This window comes from Saccostrea echinata, unplaced genomic scaffold (genome assembly GCF_033153115.1).
Source record: "Saccostrea echinata isolate AGI-Se365-2 ecotype Australia unplaced genomic scaffold, CSIRO_AGI_Sech_v1 ptg000018l, whole genome shotgun sequence".
NCBI lineage: Eukaryota > Metazoa > Mollusca > Bivalvia > Ostreida > Ostreidae > Saccostrea > Saccostrea echinata.
The window spans coordinates 5,867,598-5,890,446 of NW_026889767.1; the positions used below are offsets into that span (position 1 = coordinate 5,867,598).

Below are 22,849 nucleotides of genomic sequence, written 5' to 3' on the forward strand. Positions count from 1 at the left end.
ACGTCGTCTTCGGTTCTTTTCTCCTCAATATAGGAAGGGATCATACATTTTGAACCGTGGTTTGCAACGATGATTTATTCTATATGTTTGTACAGTAAATCAAATTGCTTTAAAATTAATTTATTCGAAATGCGCACAAATTCAAATCGTTCCAAAATGAAATTGAATGTTCCCACCGTCGGTAATTTGTAATCAGAGCTCAGTGCAGTTCTTATTAACTACTGACAGTGATGAAATTAAGCTTCACCTAGTTCACCAGGTCATCCCCGACCTCATTAAGAGCTGAGTATATGCTTCGCGCACCACATATATAAATAAACATTTTGCTTCGATTTTTATTTCATCGTGTATAAAAGATTTAAATAACTTATTTAATTGAAATACTCATTTATATTAAATTCGAATCACAGTGAACTAGCAGAGTACATATTAATGACCAATATATCATATGTAATAGAACTGCACGATTTTCAGTATCGTAAACATTGTTGAATCCTTCGTCGCCTCAGTAATGTAACGTGTCGAGCTGAATGTTAACTACTGTCGGGGAGTCGTACCTTGTCAATTCAAGGTTTTGGGGGATGATTTCAGTATAACAATTTTGATTCGCAAATTATTGAAAACAAAGGCCTGCAAATATATACATATAGTATGGCTTAACCTTATCTAGGTTCATTATCAAGACTACAATATGGAATAGAAAATCAGCTAGTTACTAATGATTTGGTAAATTTCAGTGGGTAGACTATTAGCCTTACACTGGCTAACCTCGGACTGACGCTTGTACTGCAGCCTTATTCAGGACACAGTCAGTACAAGTTACAGCCCTTTAACGAGGCCCAATCTAGTTGGAAATTAAGAAAACGGGAAGGCAAATATTACTGAATTTTAGATATAAATTTGTATGTACCATGCTAAGAAAAAATTAGATTGAAATTTTGTACCTTGCCTTGATTGTAGTGGATTGGGGGCAATTTCAAAATATGGACCATTTTTTCGTGGTTTTACACACAATCATATGCTAAAACTACCTAATAAACAATGGAATTGACAAATAAAAAAAAAAACTAAATGATGAAATGTTTTGCTTTTAACACATATTATGCAATATCCATTCCTCATTTAAAAAATCAAAAGAAAATTGGGGGGTAACCTTTATTGTAGTGAAAGGGGGGGCATATCAAAACACAAAAATGGGACTTGACATTTTATCTAAGACGTTTATATGATATCATCAACGGATTGTTGTACTTTATACGTGTCTCAAAATTAAATGCTTCTTGGATTATCTGAAAGAATTTCCTCATCATTCTTTAGTTGATTTGACATAAAGATTTTTTAAGTTAAAGAAAAGAAGGGGAGCGGGGGAGGAGGGGTTTAAAGGCAATAGAATTTATTACAAAGTTTATTAATATGTAGGAAACTAAAACATTTCTTTCTGGATGCATTTGAATGACATGTAGTTTTTTAAGTCAATCTACTGCATACATATATAAGTTTTTAAGTTATCAAAAAAAAAAAAAAAAAAAAAAAAATTGCAAATAAACATGTTCAAAGACTATTCATGTGTTTACTATCGGTTGCAGTGGTTTTCAAACTGAAAATTAAAATAAAATCAGTTAAAACTGATAAAACTCTATAGACCGTTTTCCATTGGTGACCTTATTACCCATAATCCTCTGCGCGCGACGCCATCTTGTAGGGCAATTAGAGCGAAGCGGCATTTAATCATGTCAACAAAAGATAAGCCACAAAACAGCGGGATATCCGAATCGAGGGCAAAAGAGCGTTATCGGGATACCTTAGACACTATCACGAGGGCCCGGTACATGGAAAAACTGCGAGTAATTGAAGATAAAGATCCTTATGAGATGGATAAGAGGGAATGGACAACCGACATGTCGCTCTAGCCAGAAGTTACATACCCCGACATCGTAAACTACCTTGTTTACACCCAGAGTGCATATACCCTGGCAGAACTAAAGGCTTACAAGTCTCTGCAAGCTTACAATTATTTTGTGAGTGGTTTCGTCCAGGACATTGGTCAGAAGTGCATCAACGGGAAGAATGTATTTTTGGGGAAAGTGAAGCATTCCCAGCGTATGTCAGACCCTAGCCTGCGACCCTGGTTGATTGTTGAAAATGACGGTTCGGTGACATCAGGGCATTGCACGTGTATGGCAGGTATGTATATATTGCACATATGTTTCTCAACACACATTTTAATATGAATGACTTGTAAAAAATGCTTTCTAGACAAGTAATGACTTCTTTTTATAATCATAAACATGATAAACAGTGTCTTCATTATAGTGCCTCTATTTTATTTATCATAATAACTTTTTAATAAATATAATATTAATAATATTTCTTCTAAGATTAAATGGCTTAAAGTTTTTATGTTTTATCCTTGGCAGGTATTGGGGAGGTGTGCTCACATGTTGGTGCTCTGTTGTTTGCCATTGAGGCCAGTGTTAAAATACGAAATACAAAGACAGTAACAGAAGAGAAGGCTTACTGGATGTTACCTAATGCTGTTAACAAAGTGGAATATAAAAGAGTGCAGGATACAGATTTTACTTCAGCAAAGACCAAGAAGAGAAAACTAGATCATGCTATTGCAGAGGATTCCCCTGTGAACCCAGAACCGAGACAGCGAAAGTTGCCAACAGTACAAGACCCAACACCAGATGAATTGAAGAAATTCCACACAGATCTGAACACTGCAGGAACCAAACCAGTGATCTTGTCTCTTGTGCCACAGTTTGCCCTGTCTTACAGACCTCAAGCTTTGGACAAGAAGTATCCAGCAGTGCTTTCAGAACTGTACAACGAGGAGTGTAGCTCACTTCAAAGAGATGGATTGTTAAAACATTGTGAGGAAGCATTCTCAAAAATCATTGTGACAGAAGAAGAAGCCGTAAACTGTGAAGTTGCTACCAGAGAGCAAGCTAGCTGCAAACAGTGGTTTCATTTTAGGACAGGACGAATTACAGCTTCTCGTGTTAAAAGAGTATGCCGAACTTCTACAGAAAATCCATCCAAAAGCCTAATTAAAGACATTTGTTATCCAGTGGGCAAGAAGTTTTCCTCAAAGGCAACAGAGTGGGTGTGTGACCATGAGGAAAAGGCACGCTGTCAGTATGCTACCAAAATGGCCAAGACGCACACAAATTTTGAAGTCAAGGATGTGGGTTTCATAATTAGCACACAACACCCATACATTGGAGCAAGTCCAGATGGAATTGGTAGTTGCGACTGTTGCGGGGAATTTCTTATTGAAATTAAATGTCCATACTGCAAACGGGATTCTGAAATAAGTGATTCAATAGACTGTCTTCAATCTGTAAACAACAACTTGGAGCTGAGCAGAACTCACCAATACTATTACCAGGTACAGTGCCAGTTGCTTGTGACAGGGAAAGAATTCTGTGACTTTGTTGTTTGGACAAATGAAGACATGTTAGTCGAAAGAGTTGCAAGGAACAACAGTCTGTGTGAGGAGATTACTAGGAAATGTGAGGTGTTTTTTAAAGTTGCCATTCTGCCAGAACTTATTGGAAAGCTATATTCCAGACCTCTACAAGAGCAAGTTTTGACTGCTGCAACACCAGCAAATAATATTGGGCAGGATCAAAGAAAGGAAATTATTTGTGTCTGCCAGAAAGAGTATGATGAAAACTCTGACAACGTCATTGGTTGTGACAGTGAGAACTGCCCCTTTGTGTGGTTACATTTCGAGTGTGCTGGTATCAAGAGAGTTCCGAAAGGAAAATGGCTCTGTAAACATTGTCGGACTAGAAAGAAGACAGCTTAAACTGAACTTGTGTGTAAATAGTGGAAGTTTGTGTTGATATATAACGGGAAAAAAAAACACTGTCGTCGTCTGCTAGGCGGCCTGATGAGCTCTAACAGAGCGAAACAGTGTATTTTTAAATGTTGTGTAATAAAATAAAGAACATATAAAATTTATGACTTTAAATTTTTTTATGTACCGTATATACTCGCCTACAAGTCGGTTTTTTGGGAGTTAAATTTTGGTCCAAAACTCTTTGTCTGACTTATAGGCGAGTCATAAAAAGCATAGTATTTTTCTGGACAGCGAACTGTAGTAATTTATAAAGATTTCCCATGATTATCATTGTACAACGTCTGGATGTATTATATCACTTATGTATTCTAAGATTATACATAAAGTACAAGTATTTACATATTTTAATAACTTTATTTTTATCTTAAGTGTGCATTATGTATTTTTCTTAATGATTTAAAATTAAATATTAAAATTATTTCTAAAAATATTAATCGAAACCAGGTTAAAACATTAGAGCATTGATTTTAAATTGTCAACTGAATCTGGCAAAAACTTGTACCGACTTATAAGCGGGTCAATGGCAAATTCCTCCAAAATAACCTCAAAAAATACAACCAACTTATAGGCGGACCGACTTATAGGCAAGTATATACGGTATATAAAATATTTACAAGAATCTTCCAATAGTCACTAGTAGGTACTATTAACTAAGGAATAATCTTTATAAAATAATTATGATGGCCTGATGATCACTTAGTGATGAAATAAGTAAGAACAAGAGAAAAAAAATCATTTTTATACACATTTTATTGTTTTTAAAGAAAAAAACATTTTTATACACATTTTATTGTTTTAAAAAATAGGTAACCGTTTCGCCCTGTAAGGGCTCATCAGGTTGTCTAGCAGACAACGACGGGTTTTTTTCCTCCTCTTTTTGTAATTTTTTTTTTTGTGTTCTTTTTTTTTTTTTTTTTTTTTGATTTTTTTTTTGTGTTTTTTCCTCTCTTTTTTTCAAATATTCAGCCAAATGGTACAACAGAATCACAAAGATTTGTCAGTGCACAACACACAGTGGTAATTTTGTCAATAGTGGGAATATTTTCATCTTGGCTAAGCAAGTAATCAATTGGAATAGTGCCCTGCAGAATGGAGAACTTGTTGCGTACAAGTCCTATTACTCGCTCAACATGAATTCTCGTGTGGGCAATTTTTCTTGTAGACTCTAATTCTAAGGGGGATAATTGCTTTTTTCCTCTTGTGAAAGCAGGAATTTTCACTTCCGCACAACAAAGTCCTACACTTTCAGAAATGTCAAATCCACGATCAGCTAAAATGATATCACCTGGCAAAAGTTTTGCCAAAAGCCCACAGTTCTCTGTTATGTGTTTGTCTGGTACACGTCCACCATATCCACTTGAAAGAAATGACACTGCTCCCTGTGGTGTAATTCCAATGAGGTATTTCACAGTATTATGATGCTTGTAGTTACTCCATGTTTCAGCTCTTGCCAAAAGGTTTGATGGTCTGACAATGAATATTTCGAAACAGTCAATAATAATAGATACTTTAACACCGAAGTATTTTCGGAACTCCATTGGCATTGACATCTGCAGTTCTTCTCTTGCTGGCCATAAAATCAAACATTTCAGGCGTACATACATGAGATGTATAACATCTAAGAATGTTTTGGAGACGCAGCTTGGAGTCACTTTAAACCTATATCCTAGATCCTGTATGCCTAGATTAAGTCTCAACTTCATCAGTACTAGGATCAGTTTCTGGAACTTTGTTAGGGCAGTCCTAGAATGTTCGGCTCCAAAAAACTAAACAAGGCCATGAGTATGGAATAGCTTAGTCCAGTGTAGTGTTTCGCCTTTTCTTCGTCTTTAAATGTTTCGGGAGAAACGTCGCCTTTACTAGCACATAGCTTCTCCTTGAGTGAGTTATTCTCCTGCTTCAGTCTCTTAATTTCCTGCTGTTCTTCACTTTCTACCTTCCTCTTCCTACTTTCCAATGTTCCCTCAAGTAAGAAAGTGCAGTTAACTTTGTCAGAATCTGATGGGTCACCACTGATGTCTGTTGTCTCTATCTCCCTCATGTCCTCCTCAATGTTTGGAGTTTCTTGTAACTGCAGAAGGGCTTCAGCTGTCTGGAACTTTACTTTTTTTTCCTTTCTGGCCTGCATTCTATCATAGCGTTTCTTAGAAGACTCTGATCCATTCATCTCTAATGGCCCAAGTTTCAGTGATGGTGCCCAGTCTGGATTGGTCTTATCAAACACATCAGCTTTTATGCCTGAAAAAAAATATGTGTACACATATAAATATATATAGACTATATACATATAGATCTAAGTATAAATTCAAGTAAGTGTAATGTATATAAATGGATATTGGATATAACAGCTGAAAGTGCAAGAAAAATTGCCTGTATAAAACATAAAATATTATGCAAGATAACTTGAAATTACTACTATAACTATTAATTAAAGTGTACTATGGAATTAAGATAACTGATGCATATGTAATATATTAGATAAAATAAATTGAAAAGCAATGTACTTCACCTATTGTTGTTTTTACATACTAAAAACTGGCTCTGCTTGTTTGTTTTTGTTTTGTTTAGTGCACAACCTAAGAGTTGTCAACAATGTGCTACAATGTTCAACGTTTTTTTGTAATTACCGCGCAATGTGCATTTATAATTACATGAACAAACATATTTACCTTGAATGAAATGGTCGGAGCACACTTTGAAATGTCGTTTGGATGGATCTGGCAAGAAATCGGCTCTGTTTATACGAGCTAGCCATATTCTTCGGCGTTCGCTTGTTAGCTCCTTTGTTTGGATTCCCTGGTGTTCGATAACCTTAGGAATGTCATAAAACCTCAAACTTGAATCCCCAGCCTTCGATCGGTTCGTACAACCCCAGACTACACAGGTGTTTACCATGGCTAGCGGCAAATATAGGTCAGTATGCTAATAGGATTAGCGTCGCTGCTCGCTTCGCTCTAGTTGCCCTACAAGATGGCGTCGCGCGCTAAGGATTATGGGTAAAACCGACTATGGAAAACGGTCTATTCAGAAATTGACAATATCTCAAAATAAATTATTTTACAACGTCGCATATTTATTAAAACATTAATTTATAAAAACACAAGAATTGATAGAAATGCCAGAATTAGTGAACTTTCAACATGCACAGTTCAGGCCTACCAGGTATGCAAGAAAAGCGAAATATTTTAGTGCACTTTGACGTAATTTTAACTGTGACGTTATTGAATTCAATTGTGAAGGCAATCAAGGGTACTGTGACGAGTCTGAAACAATTCTGCGTGAAAACGTATGAGCAGACCAAGTAGATTGGACCTCGTTAAGGTTTTGCCAAAGGCCAAGATGTCCAAAAATTTATTTGTACAATAGCTCCAAAACTATGAGAGGTATAAAGTTAAAACTTTTACAGTTTATAAATATATCATTGATTAACAGATAGAAAATATCACTTGAAAACAAAAATTTAAAAAAATATATTTTTTGAGAAAAAAAAATCAAAAAATTGGTATATTTAAAAAAAAAATGCACCTCCTTAATTCTGTACTTTTAGTGAAAACCATCATTGCAGAAATAATATATGTTTATCAATGAAGGGCAAGTTGGACGTGAATGGTCTCTGAAAGGCTGTCATAGAAAGCATGACATGTATAAAGACAAGACCCCTATAAAATCCGCCATTTGCAATGTACTTTCGGTTTCAAATCTTCACATTTGGAGAAAATAAACAGGGAAAACAACTTTTCAGAGGCTATAGAAGTCCAACTTGCCCTTCATTGATAAACATTTATTGTTTCTGCAACGATGGCTTTCACTAAAAGTACGGAATAAATTATGTGTGTTTTTTTTTAATATGTGCATTTTTTTAAAAAGAATTTTTCTCGATAAATATTTTTTTAAGTTTCTGTTATCAAGTGATACTTTCTATCTGTTCATCAATGATACATTTATAAACTGTAAAAGTTTTAACTTTATAAATGACATAGTTTTGGAGCTACTGTAAAAATAAAATTTTGGACATGTTGACCTTTGGCAAAACCTTAACTGCTGTGCACACTGCTACAATGTAGCCGTATTCAGGCAGACACACTGTGCATAACAGCCTTGTCGCCAGGCAGGTTAAGAAGACGAAATACATGTGGCTAACCTCCGTTGCTGGTTAGCCTCTGAGTGGTTTTTGTCACTCCAAAACACGACAACTTTTGTATTATTATCCTTGTTGACCGTAGTTATCTCACAAGGTCAACCTCTTCTGTAAGCTGACTTTATTTCTTTATTGTCTCACTCCCCAAGCTGTAAAGTTTGTTCACGTCTTAGCACAGCTTGCACCGGGATACAGCCTTTGTATACCTTTCGGGTCGTGACGGAATAACAACACCGATGTTTTTATCTGAAACATTATAGCTAAAACCGAATGGTCACAATATAAATTTCCGGAATATTACAGTAATATATATTGCAGATGCGGGGTGATAGCATCTAGAACAAGAACACGTCTATCGAAAACATAACCTTTTTCAGTTAAATGGTGAAAACTTCTGAGGACCGTAGATCCCTAATTTATGGGGTCAGCCCTGTTTTATTGGTGTTAATTTTAGTTCTTGTAACCTTACACGTTTTAACAAAACATTTTGTTTAAAAGATACAAAGGAAAGTATCTTCAAATTTTCGATCTTTTAAGCTTTCTAATTTTTGACCCCGTTTGCAACATCTTGAAAGTGGTAATAATAAGAATGATAATAATAAAAATAATAAATTAAAAAAAGAAAAAGAAAAATAAAACAAAAAAAGATGACTACAACAACAATGCTTTAATTTTTTTTTTTTTCAAATCGATTAGTTTTTCAGCTACGATTACTATCGTCTTGAGCTTTTGTCAGGAAACCAAACCCCCTAAATTTTCTTTCAAAACGGAATATCGATTAATGGGATGTATTAAAATGTTTAAAATTATCTTATAAATTCCACAAACTCTGAAACTTTCAGCAAAATCTGTTGAGGAAGAAGCAAGTTATGGAGCCTCAAAATTAGCGTCTAGTAGGGAAAAGTTGGGGAAAAAAATTTGAATCAAAGCACGTTGCAAAGGGAAGGTCTTTTGCTGGAGCTGCGGACAGGAAGTAGTGGTGTTTGAGTCAATGTCGTGACAGAATCTCAGGTCATAGGCAATGTTGTATGAGTTTCAACTTCCAATGTTTCACAAGAGGAAAGACAGTTAACATGCAGTTTCTCTGTTAGTGTCCTTAAACTTGTATTAAATGATTAAATTATTAATTAAATGATTTTGTATCAAGGCTATAAAACACAGTGGTCATATGCAAACCCAACATGTGGGTTTCCGACATAGGCACTTGTTTCCCTATTTTTCCCCACATTATAATAATAGCAAAAGGTATCTAACTGCGTATTACATGAAGTACCTCCTCCTCAGAATCAAATTTATTTACACTTTCAGAGAAAATGCACAAGCAAACCGTTTATCACCATTGTCTTCAACGATAAGTTATCAACACAGCCATGATATATGAATTGCTTGTCTATTTTCTCTTATATCCGTTAACAGAGTCAAAACCCTGCTCGCCGACTAGAAAATTCAACTCACATCATGAAAAGGTATGTACTAATCTCGGACAGAGAACAAATTTAAAAAATGAATTGGTTTAAAAATTCAACATCAATGTTTAAATATTGCAGTGAATTTATATATTTTTTTATTTCCTATAAAAACGTTACGATATTTTTGCGATGTAATTTTAGAAACAGATTTTAAGGCAATATAAGTCCAAGAATATAATCCGCCAGAGATTAGCACATACCACCTCACGGTGTACATGTAAGACAAATGTTCCCGTCTTCGAGCAGAGTTTTGAAGCTGTTTTCGGAGATAAAAGAAAATACAGACAAGCATGCCATATGCGATTATTGTAGAAGGCAATTGTAACTAGAGACGTTACAGTTGTTCCCCAAACACTCCCCAATCCCCTTTTGGTGCCCTATTCCCTATAAGCTCCATTGAATTAGGCAAATTTTCAGTATCATAGTCTTATTCAACTTATTTTCTTTTTTTAGGGGGTATGATAATGCATTATAGCAAAATGAGCATAAACTAATTGGATTCCAGAGCATCTGCATGCACATAATTTCGATAATTCCATAAACATAATCTCATGGTTTCATAAAATACAGAACAAAGTTTTAGATTTCAAAGAATATCACTGAAAACGTAGAAAGTTACAGAAACCTTAATTTTAGCCAATCAAACTCCAGCACACGTTTCTTCTTAAAGATTGTTAAGATGAACATTGTTGCTTCTAATATTCATAACAAAATATTGATCTTTAAAGATTTACAGATTGAAGATTTTGGCCTCTCTCAGCCCCTTATTAGGTCACCTGAGTTTACTCAGGTGACCTATTGCTATCTGTTTTCGTCCGTCGGCGTGCGTCGTCCGTCGTGCGTTAACATTTGAGCATTTTCAGCTTCTTCTCTGGAACCACAGAACCAATTTCAACCAAATTTGGCCCATAGCATCTATATGTGAAGGGGAGTAAAAATTGTGAAATTCATGACCCCTACCCCCCTGGGGCCTGAGGGGTGGGGCTAAAACCATCAGAATTAATGCAATCTTTAAAAATCTTCTTCTTTACTCCTGGGCATCAAGCAGGCAAACTGTTGGCATGAATGTAATAAGCATTGAGCCCTCTACCTAAATTGTGAAATTTATGGCCCCAGGGTCAGGGGTTCTGGTGCTAGGGTGGGGCTCTGTTGAATATGTAGTGAAAAGCATTATTCTTAAAAAAATCTTCTCCTCTGCTCTTGGGTATTTAGGAAACAAACAATATGCATAGTTATGATGAGGAAAGGTGTCTCTTCTAAAATTGTGAATTTCATGGACCCTGGGTCAGGGGTTCTGGTGTTAGGGCGGGTATCTAATGATTATATAGTGAAAATGCATTAATTATTCAAAAATCTTCTCCTCTGCTCCTGGGTATTAAGCCGATGAACTAAGTACATAGTTATGATGAGAAAGAGTGCCTCTTCCAAAATTGTGAATTTCATGGCCCAAGGGTCAGGGGTTCTGGTGTTAGGGTGGGGCTCTGTTGAATATATAGTGATAAAGCATTATTTCTTTTAAAAGCTTCTTCTGTGCTCTTGGATATTATGAAAACAAAATAAATACATAGTTATGATGATGAAAGGTGCCTCTTCCAAAATTGTGAATTTCATGGCCCCAGGGTCAGGGGTTCTGGTGTTAGGGCAGCGTTCTGTTGAATATACATGTATAGTGAAAATGCATTATTTCTTTTAAAAATCTTCCCTGATCCAGGGCAAACAAGCTGAAGGCATAGTTATGATGAATAAGGGTGCTTATTCCTATATTGTGAATTTCATGGCCCCCTGGTCAGGGGTTCTGGTTTTAGGGCGGGGCTCTAATGATTACATAGTAAAAATGCAATAATTCTTTGACAATCTTCTCCTTTTCTCCTGGGAAATAAGCCGATGAACTAAGAGTATAGTTATGATATGTAAGGGTGCCTGTTCCAAAATTATGAAATTCATGGCCCCTAGGTCAGGGGTTCTGGTGTTAGGGTGGGGCTCTGTTAAATATAAAGTGATAATGCATTATTTCTTTAAAAATCTTTTTCTTTGATCCTGGGTATTTAACAAACAAACTGATTTATAGTTATGATGATGAAAGGTGCCTCTTCCAAAATTATGAATTTCATGGCCCCTGGGTCAGGGGTTCTGGTGTTAAGGTGGGGCTCTAATGATTACATAGTAAAAATGCAATAATTCTTTGAAAATCTTCTTCTTTTCTCCTGGGTATTAAGCTGATGAACTAAGAGTATTGTTATGATATATAAGGATGCCTCTTCCAAAATTGTGAATTTTATGGCCCCTGCATCATGGTTCTGGTGTTAGGTCAGGGCTCTAATGATTACATAGTGAAAATGCATTAATTCTTTGATAATCCTCTGCTCTCTTTCTGGGTATTAAGTAAGCTTACTAAATGTAAAATTATGATGAGCAAGTGTGCCTCTTTCGAAATTGTGAATTTCATGGCCTCTGGTTTAAAACATGAATCCATTGTGGCGAAACTGTTGCATGATACTCAGGTGACCTATAAGGCCCGTGGGCCTCTTGTTTAAGAAGTTAGCCCCTTTTTCTTGATACCAAAAGAAAGGTCTTTTGGTCCCTCTTAGCCTTTAATTTGAGGGATCAGCCCTTCTTCTGATATCTAATGAGAGGTCTTTTTTTATTAATGTTTATTTCAACTTTCATATTTATATCAAATAAGCATATTTATACACATATCTGTTCCTATTAAGAATACCATACACAGAGTACATTTACATACATAAATATACATTTACACACATACACTTATGTGAAAGTTGTTTTAATAAGGTAGAGGAGAAAAGAAGAAAAGAGAAATAGAGGGAAAGAAGGGAGAAAGTAAAAAGCAAAAAAAAAAAAAAGGGGCATAATTTTTTTTTTTTTTTAATACATTAAGGCGGTAATGAACAACATTCATTCCTTAGAAAATTTATATACATGCAAATTACAACATATCACATATTCTCTGCCAGCTATTTTCAAACTCTGTATATTTACATTGTTTCAATAATAAAAATTTCTGTATCAAGATTCTTTCCACAATAATTGTTTTTAAAGTCATTGTACTTAGAACTGGATGGTTTTTATATTTACCTGAAAAAATACAATTTTTAATCATCAGAGTGATCTAATTTTGCACTTTATGTGTATCCCTGTTCTTATATTTACCAAATAATATTGTTTTTCTGTCAAAAACTACATATATATTAAACTTAGACAAAACCCACTCTTCAATATCACTCCAAAGCTCTTTTAATAAAAAAAAATATCCAACGAAAAGATGTTCAATTGACTCAATGTCAGTCTTACAGAAACTGCAAGCTGGGGACTCCCTTATCTTAACTTTTAAAAGAGATGAATTTGTTGGACCTATTCTATGTAAAATTTGAAATTGTTACCACTGAAGTTTTGATTATTGTGTGACTTTAAACTGGAGTTCAAAAAATTTACTCCATTCAGGCAAAGTGAATAAATATCCATCTTCATTCCATTTTAAAATTGAAGTACTTGTTTCTTTCTTTCTGTTAATAAGAATGTTATACCTATCTTTACATCCTTTCATATTAATATAAAACATCTTCACAAAACTTGGTATATTTGATCTATATACAATTGCGAAATTCATTTGGTTTTTGTTCGCAAATCTGTCTAACACTGCCTGTTTCAAACCAGAATATTCAACAAAATTTGTTTTCACACCGAGATTTTTAAGGGTGTCAAGGCTTAAAAAATTATTATCAAAGTCAAACAAGTCACTAATGAAAACAAAACCAGCATTAAAATAACTTTTTAGAAAGACAGAGGACTTTCCCACGATGATTTTTGGATTATACCATATGTGTTCTTGGAATAAATTTGTATCTTTCTGTTGTTCTACAAAGCATATCTTAAGCCAACTTCTAAAGACTTCTATCCAAAAAGTGTTTGTTATTTTCTTGCATAATTTAGCAGTTAAATCTGGACCAGTTCACCAAAGGTTTTTAATCTCTGTATGTAGCTGTGCATGAAGTAATTTAACCCATTTGGAATCTGAATGGATTAATCTTCTTATCCAACTTGAATTTAATGCTATCATAAACTCTGAATAATCTACCATTCTAAGGCCACTATCTCTAGAGTCTTGAATGATAGTATTTCTTTTTATTATATGGACTTTACTTCGCCAAAGAAAAAAATAAATTTCATCCTCGAATACTTTTACAATTTCTAATGATGGATTAGGTAAAGTAAGTATCAAGTGATTTAATTTAGGGATAATCAATGTCTTAATTACAGTTAACCTACCGATGGGGGTTAATTTTCTTAGTTTCCACTGATTTAATATTTTTTTAATCTCACTTAACTTTGATGTATAATTGAGATTAATCATATTATTTAAGTCTACGGAAAATTTAATCCCTAAGAGATCAAAAGTTGTGCTACTCCAGTAGAACTTCCATCTAGAATGGTGATATACATCCTTTGAAAAATTTTTACTGCCAATCCATATCATTTTTGTTTTTTGAAAAGGATGACTGCACTTAACGCCTGGTTTTGGGTCTTTTTCGGTCGCTTCTGTTGCTTTTATATCATAATCTTATTTCATTTTTATATATTTATGAAAGAATCCTGTCAATTTCGAGCCGAATTTAAATATTAAAATGATCTTAGACTGTGATACAATAAAATGATTCTATGTTTTCTGCCCTTACTCTTTCCAAATATAGAGAATGTACACTTACCTGCCCTTGATTATACATTAGGTATGCATGAGAGGTGGAGCTAATATTGTAAGAATGGGTCTAAAATTAGACTAGATAAATAACAATGAAATGTATTAAAAAATACGTGATCACTCTTTCCCATTCCCTCTTTATTCTGTATGGCACAAGTACTATTTTCAGAGGTTTCAAAAAAGAAATTAACAATATGAGCGACGTCAATGTAAGTAAAGAATCTTTTAAATCAATGCCTAACAATTTAACATATTCGAGCAATTTGTCCTAGTTAGCACAAAACATGCAACTTTACAAGTCACGTGACGGAATTTAGTATTCACAGAATTACCTGAGGTAAGAAATCACGTGGTGAATTATAATATTAAACATGTCACAGCCCTTGGTTACAATAGAGAGAGCGAATGTAAAAAGAAGCATTTTTTTCGTTTAATCCATGAGCGCATGTTTGTCTATTAATCTCCTTTTGACACATTATTATTTATGCAAATATACAACTACTGTTAAACGGAGAACAATAGACAAACATGCGCTGACCATGTATAAAGTCAGTGAAAAAGTGGGCGTCCTCATTATCGTACGGAGAATCAAGGAATTGTAGTGACCCTCGCCTTAGAAAACAGCTTCGTACTTCGTAAATACGTACTTTTATTTAATGTAATTACATAAAGTTGTAGATTAGATGTTAACCATTCGTGCAATTAAAAGAAAAATTCTTGTTTTGTAAGTTTATTTTGTCGCAATTTTCGCATGTCCTTAAGTGCAGTCATCCTTTATTTTGAGCCCTGACACCTTTGAAAAGTAATCTTATTTTCTAAGAATACCATCCATAGATTCAGGCGATCCATCAGAGATAAGTGATTATCATCTGCATCTGAGAAATCTTGTACTCTTCTCCATCTATTGTTATACCTCTTATATCTTTATTTTTGCGAATTAAAATACCAAAAATTTGGCACACAGTAGGAACAGATAGAGTGATATAGGATCCCCCTGTCTACAACCCCTTTCTGGATATATATAATTGGTTATAAAACCATTCTGTATGACACGGGATTTAATATTGCTATAAAAAGTCTTTATCCAGTTTTTAATTGAGGTTTCAAAATTGAAAAAAAAATCAAGTTTTGTAAATAAAATTCCACGAGATAGTATCAAAAGCCTTTTCAAAATCTATAAGCATTAGTAGTCCTGGAGCGAGATTCATAAACACTCTTAAAATAAACTTATTTAAGTGCAAGAAATTTCTTAAACCAATAAAAAATACTTAAGTGACACTAAGACTTTGTTTTTATCTTAAGTTTTATTCATAAAACTTCTAAAGTCTAAGAAAATTCTTAAATAGTTCTTAAATCTAAGAGCACTCAATAGTAGTCTTAAAGTTATAAGAAAAACTTAAGTACTGAATGAAAATGGCTGCCATTAGATTACACAGACGATTTTTTAGGGAAAGAAAGGATTGTTTAGCAGTATACAGTGATGCTGAACTTGTGGAGAGGTTTAGATAGATTCAGCTGGTATTCTTTTCATAGAGAGATTAATTGGACATGAAATTTTAAGTAGTTCTAGGAGAAATCGTGCAATATCCCCTCTGCAGAAAATTTTACTGACTCTAAGATTTCTTGCCACCGGTAAAATGCAGTTATGCAATGGAGATGACTTGGGGGTTTCACAGTCTACTGTGTCTTGGGCCATTACCACAACTATTAAAAGTCTGTCTTCTCCAGGAATTGTAGCACAGTTCATTAAATTCCAACTAGATCCTTTGGTCATACGTAAAAACCAAGAAGATTTTTTTCACAGTTGCTAGATTTCCGGGCGTTGTTGGAGCCATCGACGGCACACATGTTCGGATTATCGCCCCACACGAGTATGAAAATGAATATGTAAACAGACACCACTTTCACAGCATTAACACTCAGATTGTGTTTGATCCGAACTACAGAATAATTGATGTTGTTGCTAAATGGCCAGGCTCAACACACGATTCTCGTATTCTCAATGAGAGTGGTCTCAAAGTGTTATTTGAGCAAAATCACCTACCTCTTCATACTCACTTACTCGGGGACAGCGGTTACCCTTCCAAACGCTGGCTGTTAACGCCGTTTCTGAGACCAAATCAGGGCTCCCAGACGAATTACAACAGGTACATATAATGAATATTATTCTATATCCAACATCTACAACATTATCATTGTTTAGCTATTTAAAAGATAAACAATAAAATTCACGAACATGTAATTGTTTCTGCCAACTAAGGCTACTTTCGTTTTAGTTCATATCGAGCGCCCTCTCTTGTCCAGCGCCCCCTTGTAGACAAAACTACGAGGTGGATCCAAATGTATGCGCATCAGTTAAACCCCATAGTAAAAGAATGGCTTGCTGAAATAAGAAGGGGAATATAAAATCCAAATGACAAGCCATCTTCAATTTTTAATTTTTTTGAAAATAATCTAAAATTTAAAAATAAACTTTTTTTTATAATACATGTATTTAAAAAAAACATTTCTTACTTCTCATGGACACATAATTATATACAGAAATGCAATTTAGTTACTAAATATTATAAATGACTGAAACATAGAGACATGTATACACCCCTCATAAAGATAACTTTTAAAAAAAAATATGTTTAAATTGTGTCAGTCAGCATATGATTACATATACATGTATCACTTAACAAAAAACAAATTGGTATTTATAAAGAGCAAGCAGTAGTTAATTGACCCTTTTTGTACAGGTCCTGTACCCTCTTAACTGGGAATTTTAAACCAATAAAAATGGGAAAGTTTGGAAATATTGGTGTCTTTATTTCACTAAGTTTTACTCTTTAGTAAGGAGCTAGAATAAAGGCTTATTCCCTAATTATTAACAATAATCTCAAAATCTATTTTTTTTTTTTTAATTTATAAAAACCATTGAAATTTCAACCTGCTTATAATTTTAGAACTGTTACCTCATCTTAATACTAAGAAACTGTTTTAATCCAAACTGTTTTCAATATTGGTTCAACAGAGCCCACAAGAAAACCAGAAGTGTGGTGGAAAGAGGAATAGGGCAGCTGAAGAGGCGCTTTCATGTCCTACATGGTGAGATTCGTTTATTACCAGAAAAGGCATGTCAGGTTATATTAGCCTGTTCCATTCTTCACAATATCTGCAAAGACCTCAATATTGCATGCCCTCCACCAGATGATGAAGATGGGGAGGAGGAGGATCATCGACAGATTGTAAATGCCAACAGCAACTGCAATCATGATGGAACAAGATACAGACAACTGTTTGCTGAGTCTCACTTTTGAATCTGTACTGGAGAGGTATGACACACCAAAATTTTATTTTTCGGATATTTAAAACAACTCCTTTAAAATTATAAAAATTTACTTAAGAGCTAAATTTGATTAAATAATGCATGTTATAAAAAAGTAATATTAAACATGTCAAGAAGGATGGGACATTTTCATTTTTTAAAATAAAAATTTCAACATTCTTTCAATCCTGAATTCATATTTCAAGTGATGGGTTAAAAGATCTAGTAAATAAAAATTTGGTGTGGGATACCTCCATAAAGTAGGCAAACAAGTCAAATACTTCAGGATAAATATTTATTTTAATATAACATTTAAAATACAAGAATTCCCAAAATAAATGAATAGATTAAGATATCAAGACATATCATTAAAGCATTTAATGAATTGTAAATTCATTTTGAAAATACATGTAAATTTAATTCGAAATGTTAATCATTTGATTAATGATGGAACTTTATATATTTGATGCTTTACCGGGTAAATGCAAATAAAGGATCAGTACAGCTAGTATATGATTTACTCCTCCCCCTTCGCTTTCTTGATCTTAAGTTCATAATATTCTACTTCTAGTTCCAGTTTCCTCACGGTAAGTTCATCAATTTTTCTCTTTAGGTCAGTGTTGGAGGTATATGAAAACAACCGTGAACTTGATGTACTGGTACTTGACCTTATAGGAGCAGGTGGTGGAGTTCATACACATGGCACTGTGTCTGATGGTCCTTCAATAACATAAATCCCTCTTAAAGGGTTTTTATCACGTATCTAAATTTCTTAAAAATGAAACACTATTATATTCTTGAAACATATAATTATCGTTTAATTATGAAATAATTTTGAAAACGGCCGTAATAAGACGATAAAACGCCCATAATATAGGGTCCTCGTATTAAAAATCTCCACTAGTTAGATAGGGGTCACGTGGTACTGAAACGTCATAGGTGTCAGTGGTCAATAGAACTCGTAAGGCTTATCGTAAGAAAAAATATATTGAATAGATTTTTACGTTAAATAATTAGAAAACACAATATGGCCGGTTGAAATTTTGACATCGACTATATTCCTTTGGTTATGGACGGTCAATCTTTTATGTGTGAACGTCTAGCAGAGAGAAATAACCAGAAAATATGCCGACAATAGGAGAGGACACCGAAGTCGAAGCCGTTGACAACTCAGGACTTCGACTAAATAGAATGAATTACTTAAGTTTAACTTCGTACACATTTATAAATGTGGGAATTTTAAATTAATTTTCCTTCATTATTATTTTAATTAATTTTATATAAATAAATGCTGTACATCTTCTATCTGTTCCAGCAGTGAATATCATGTTCTAGAAATGATACTTCTTCAATGGCGCCGTACGCCATTACGAAATTTACAACATTCCTACTAGATTCTGTGCGACTTTTAAAAAATGCGTGTTTGTCATTTATTATTTTTTCAAAGGTATCTTTCCTTAAAATATTTTGTAGGACAGAAAAAAAATTCGTGATCGATCGGGCATAAACGATTGTTCTGAATGGAGATAAACGCCATCGCATTTGCAGAAAAAGGCCCCTCTTTTTAATCTCTCAACCAACTCTAGGAAATGTGGAAAAAATGTCTTCCTAAAACCTTTCTTGTGCACATTTATGCATCCTAAAGCCATAAATTATACCTTACTAGCTGTCAATTATCCAATTATCTCTTAATTATTTTTAACAGGTTTAATAGACGCAACAAATGAGTCCTTTTGTATACACAATAAGTACTTCGCTTGACCAGGATTGACACCTATGACGTCAGAGCAATGGCGCGTAACATCGGCGATCAAAATATGCATATTGAGAAATTCAAACTTTGAATCGCTGAAACATCAAAAATATTAATTTTCTAGCAAAAATTTTTAAATATATGATTTTAATAGCATGTAAACTTTGTCATATCAAAAAATTTTGAGACGTGATAAAAACCCTTTAAAGAAATGAATTATAATTTGTTGTAAAATCGAACCAAATTTTATTTCTGTCCTCTATTTTACATTTTCACAAAAAAAAAATTTTCTTTTTAAATATTATGGAATAAATATTTTTGAACTGTGGCAGGAAATCCATTAAAAACAGATTCCTCTGGCAGGGAAGAAAAAGGGATATTTATTTTGTATAATCTATTTTTATAAACTTTGAATTTAATGAGAAGTTTAAAGTTTAAAAGGCTGAATCCAGGAAAATATTGTCTATCAGCAATTGTTTATGTGTGTGTACTATAAACTATTATACTGAAATAAAATTTAAATGACAATTCTCTTATTTTAGTCTATGCTTTTTTATTTGCATACTAGTAATTATTTGCAGTCAAATCCCTCTTCCTTTGGCTCGTCTGAGCCAAAAGCTCAAGTGTGCTAACTTTTCTAATCTAATTGCCCAGCATTAATGTACACCTGCCTGTCAGTTTTACATATAAGCTAGCTATGAAAAAAAAATTGTTTCCACTTTCCTAATTCTAATTTGTTTTGTTAATGCTTTTGCAGTGAAGATCTTGACTTTCAATTTTTTGTCAGATTTATGAAAATTTTATTCTAAAATTGTGTGACACATAAACTTTTTAAAGCAACATATTTTTTTTTCATTGGTGTAACTTAGATTTATTTAAATTATTTCAAACATAAAAGAAATGTTTACCTACCCTCAATATTTTTTTTAGCCTGAAAGTGAAAACAACAATATTTTTTTTTCTACATGTAAATTGATGAATTCATCTACATGTATACCCTTATTGACTTACAATGGTTCCTCTCCTAGAAGACCTAGCTGTATAAGCGTTGTGTCTGCATCTCCTCCAATACCAGTCAAGCATGTGTTGTTCTCCCCCACAACACTGGACACAGCCTCGGCAATCGCACTTAGTGCCTTTGGAGGAGGACCCCCACCTTTAAAATAAATACAAATATTAATATAAAAATTTTGTTAGATATGTACACCAAAACATTAAAAGCGATAAAATCATATTTGTTTCAGTGCACTTTATATATATTATTAATATATATTTTAACATTTTAAGTATATTTTTCTTTTCATTTATCTATAATTTAATAATAATGATTTCATTTACAAAATTAAAATGAGTTAGATTTAGTATAATTTTTTTCCCATTCTTTATTTTACCTTTCCAAATGTTATTAGCATTATAAATAATAACACTTTTCACTTTTATTAAGAAACACAATTTTAAATTGTCACACAAGGTGAAATGAGTTAATAAATCTAATATATTTTTTAAACCAAAGAATGAAATAACATTGTTACAGTATTAGATTTATTAATTTATTTAATAAATCTATAATGTATTTCATATGTTTTTAAATTGTAAATATAAATGCATTATTAAATCTTTAAAGGTCACCCAAGTAGAACAGGCAGTACCTGTACTTAATTATTATTGCCTTGGGTTATGAAGGTTCTGGTCTTTGGTTTGAAGTATTCACTGTTTTCATTGGTTTGGACTTTGTAAGGTTGTGTTTTATTGGTTCAGTATTTTTCCCTCCAAAAAGTTGTTGTTCGTTATGGTCATTCTTTGTCCAGTATTTGTCCAGAGAGGGTTGTATTTACCAAGTTTTATAATTACGACTTTCTGACATTGACAGAGACAATACTTTTCTCTATTAAGGTAAGATAACATTTTTATACTAATTTTAATATGATTTCTAATATTTGATTTAACTGTAAAATCTGTAATTTTGTTAAGTTAATTCCATAGCACTAGCACAGTCAGAATCTGATTTGAGAGTCAGTATTTAAGGAGTAACTGTTTTATTGAAAGTATTTTTTATTTTATATATATCTACTAGATGTTTTTATGATGATAGGTTTACTTATGTAAACTATGATAATTTGTAGTTTTATGATCTGGACATACGTGTACAGTGAGCCATATTGTGACTACAATGAATGGGAGAGGCTCAGTCCCATAGATTGGTATGATATTTATGATATTAATGTTTTTATATATTTTATGACAATCCTGAAATAGTAAAGTCTGTGTAGACATTATTGCAGCATATACATCAGTTTTTGTCGTATATATGTTTTTATATTTTTCAAAAAGTAATATTAAAGGGGGCATTGATTGTATGTAAATCATGTACAGAGTTACCTCCCTTTATGCAGCGTATCTGTTAACCGCAGATTGTAATTACTATATTGATACGGATATATCAGAATATTTTATGCTCTGTATTTATTATTTGTTATTATGATTTTTCAGGGCATTATTCCAAATTCCTTCATTGTTCCATTATTCCAGCTATCCTATGTGTTCATCTGTGAATGTAATAAATGGAGATGTCAGTAGAACCCTGAAACGGACTTATTTATATTTCCATGCTCCAGATTTATAATAAGACACCGTTACAACATAATCAGATAATATTGCTTTTATTTATAATATCCTGTGGGGCACCCCTTCATATTTTTCTTTGGGTTATTTCCCTTTTATCTCTCCTTGGTAAAATGTAAACTATAGGGCTATGTGTGTTCTACGAAAAATAGAACTGCGGAAATTTCAATCCTCTTCGACCATTTGTGAATGATTGTTTTAAAAAAAACAGTTTAATGCATAGAAAGGCTCATATTGAGTTTAACATTATTGCTGAAGGATACATACACTAATACAAAGTCATGATTGAGATGAACACGGATCGAGTGAAACATTTCAAAGTGTTGGTGTAATTACCAACCTGTCCCAGTAATAGCTCTCCTGTGATCAGATATTTCTGACTTAGATTTGGAGAAAATGTTATGCCACTTTTTCTCCACCCCTGAAGCTGTCCTAGCTGGTCCAACACCCATTGCAGCCAGTGTTTGCGCAATGCTTTGCCATGTCCGATTTTTCATGTCTGATGTCAATAATGGTCCTAGTTTCCCTCTCAGAATATGTTTATTTTCATCTACCAAGTTAGTTAAGGCAAGGGTTTCGTCAGCATTCCAATTGGGCTTCCTTTTCGTCTGCGATTCCATTTTGGCGTTTTTCCCGACTGCTAATTTTACGTCAAACTTGTTGAATTTATTATCTCTTTCACAAAAGAGCGCGTTTGTTGTAACAAAAAGTACGGCAAATTGCTAGTGTTGTCATAGAGCTTCGACTTAAGTATGCCATCTTTCTTAGAGTAAAACTTAGCTAAGAATTGTGCTTAGAACTTTTATGAATTACAACTTAAGATTTTTTCTTAGCTAAGTTTTTTTTAGCACTTAAGTAAAACTTTTAAGAAAAATCTAAGAGTGTTTATGAATCCCGCTCCTGATATTTGATTGCATTCTGTATAATCCATTATATCATATATCAATCTAATATTTTTTCCAATATATC

At 33.5% G+C, this 22,849-nt stretch overlaps 3 protein-coding genes and 1 pseudogene across 3 annotated transcripts; 1 reads left to right on the forward strand and 3 right to left on the reverse strand.

Moving 5' to 3' along the window:
• Positions 1-4,833: 4,833 nt before the first annotated feature.
• On the reverse strand, positions 4,834-5,574 carry LOC133189470 (uncharacterized). Its single transcript, XM_061324839.1, has one exon. The coding sequence runs from the start codon at positions 5,572-5,574 to the stop codon at positions 4,834-4,836; it is 741 nt and encodes a 246-aa protein (XP_061180823.1).
• Positions 5,575-5,603: 29 nt separating this feature from the next.
• Positions 5,604-6,766, reverse strand: LOC133189472 (uncharacterized). Its single transcript, XM_061324840.1, has 2 exons — positions 6,541-6,766; positions 5,604-6,109 (listed from the first exon to the last, which is right to left on the reverse strand). The coding sequence occupies exons 1-2, from the start codon at positions 6,764-6,766 to the stop codon at positions 5,604-5,606; spliced, it is 732 nt and encodes a 243-aa protein (XP_061180824.1).
• Positions 6,767-14,389: 7,623 nt separating this feature from the next.
• Positions 14,390-17,504, forward strand: LOC133189473 (putative nuclease HARBI1). Its single transcript, XM_061324841.1, has 3 exons — positions 14,390-14,404; positions 15,957-16,342; positions 17,212-17,504. The coding sequence occupies exons 1-3, from the start codon at positions 14,390-14,392 to the stop codon at positions 17,495-17,497; spliced, it is 687 nt and encodes a 228-aa protein (XP_061180825.1). The 3' UTR covers positions 17,498-17,504.
• A 518-nt stretch (positions 17,505-18,022) lies between these two features.
• On the reverse strand, positions 18,023-22,500 carry LOC133189515 (uncharacterized; annotated as a pseudogene).
• Between the last annotated feature and the right edge of the window lie 349 nt (positions 22,501-22,849).

Bases quoted from the DNA above. Each gene is read 5' to 3' on its own strand.
- LOC133189470 (XM_061324839.1), bottom strand. From the start codon at position 5,574: ATGAAGTTGAGACTTAATCTAGGCATACAGGATCTAGGATATAGGTTT.
- LOC133189472 (XM_061324840.1), bottom strand. From the start codon at position 6,766: ATGGTAAACACCTGTGTAGTCTGGGGTTGTACGAACCGATCGAAGGCT. The intron at 6,110-6,540 runs GTAAATATGTTT...ATTTTTTTTCAG, and splicing joins CTCCGACCATTTCATTCAAG to GCATAAAAGCTGATGTGTTT.
- LOC133189473 (XM_061324841.1), top strand. The intron at 16,343-17,211 runs GTACATATAATG...TTGGTTCAACAG, and splicing joins TCCCAGACGAATTACAACAG to AGCCCACAAGAAAACCAGAA.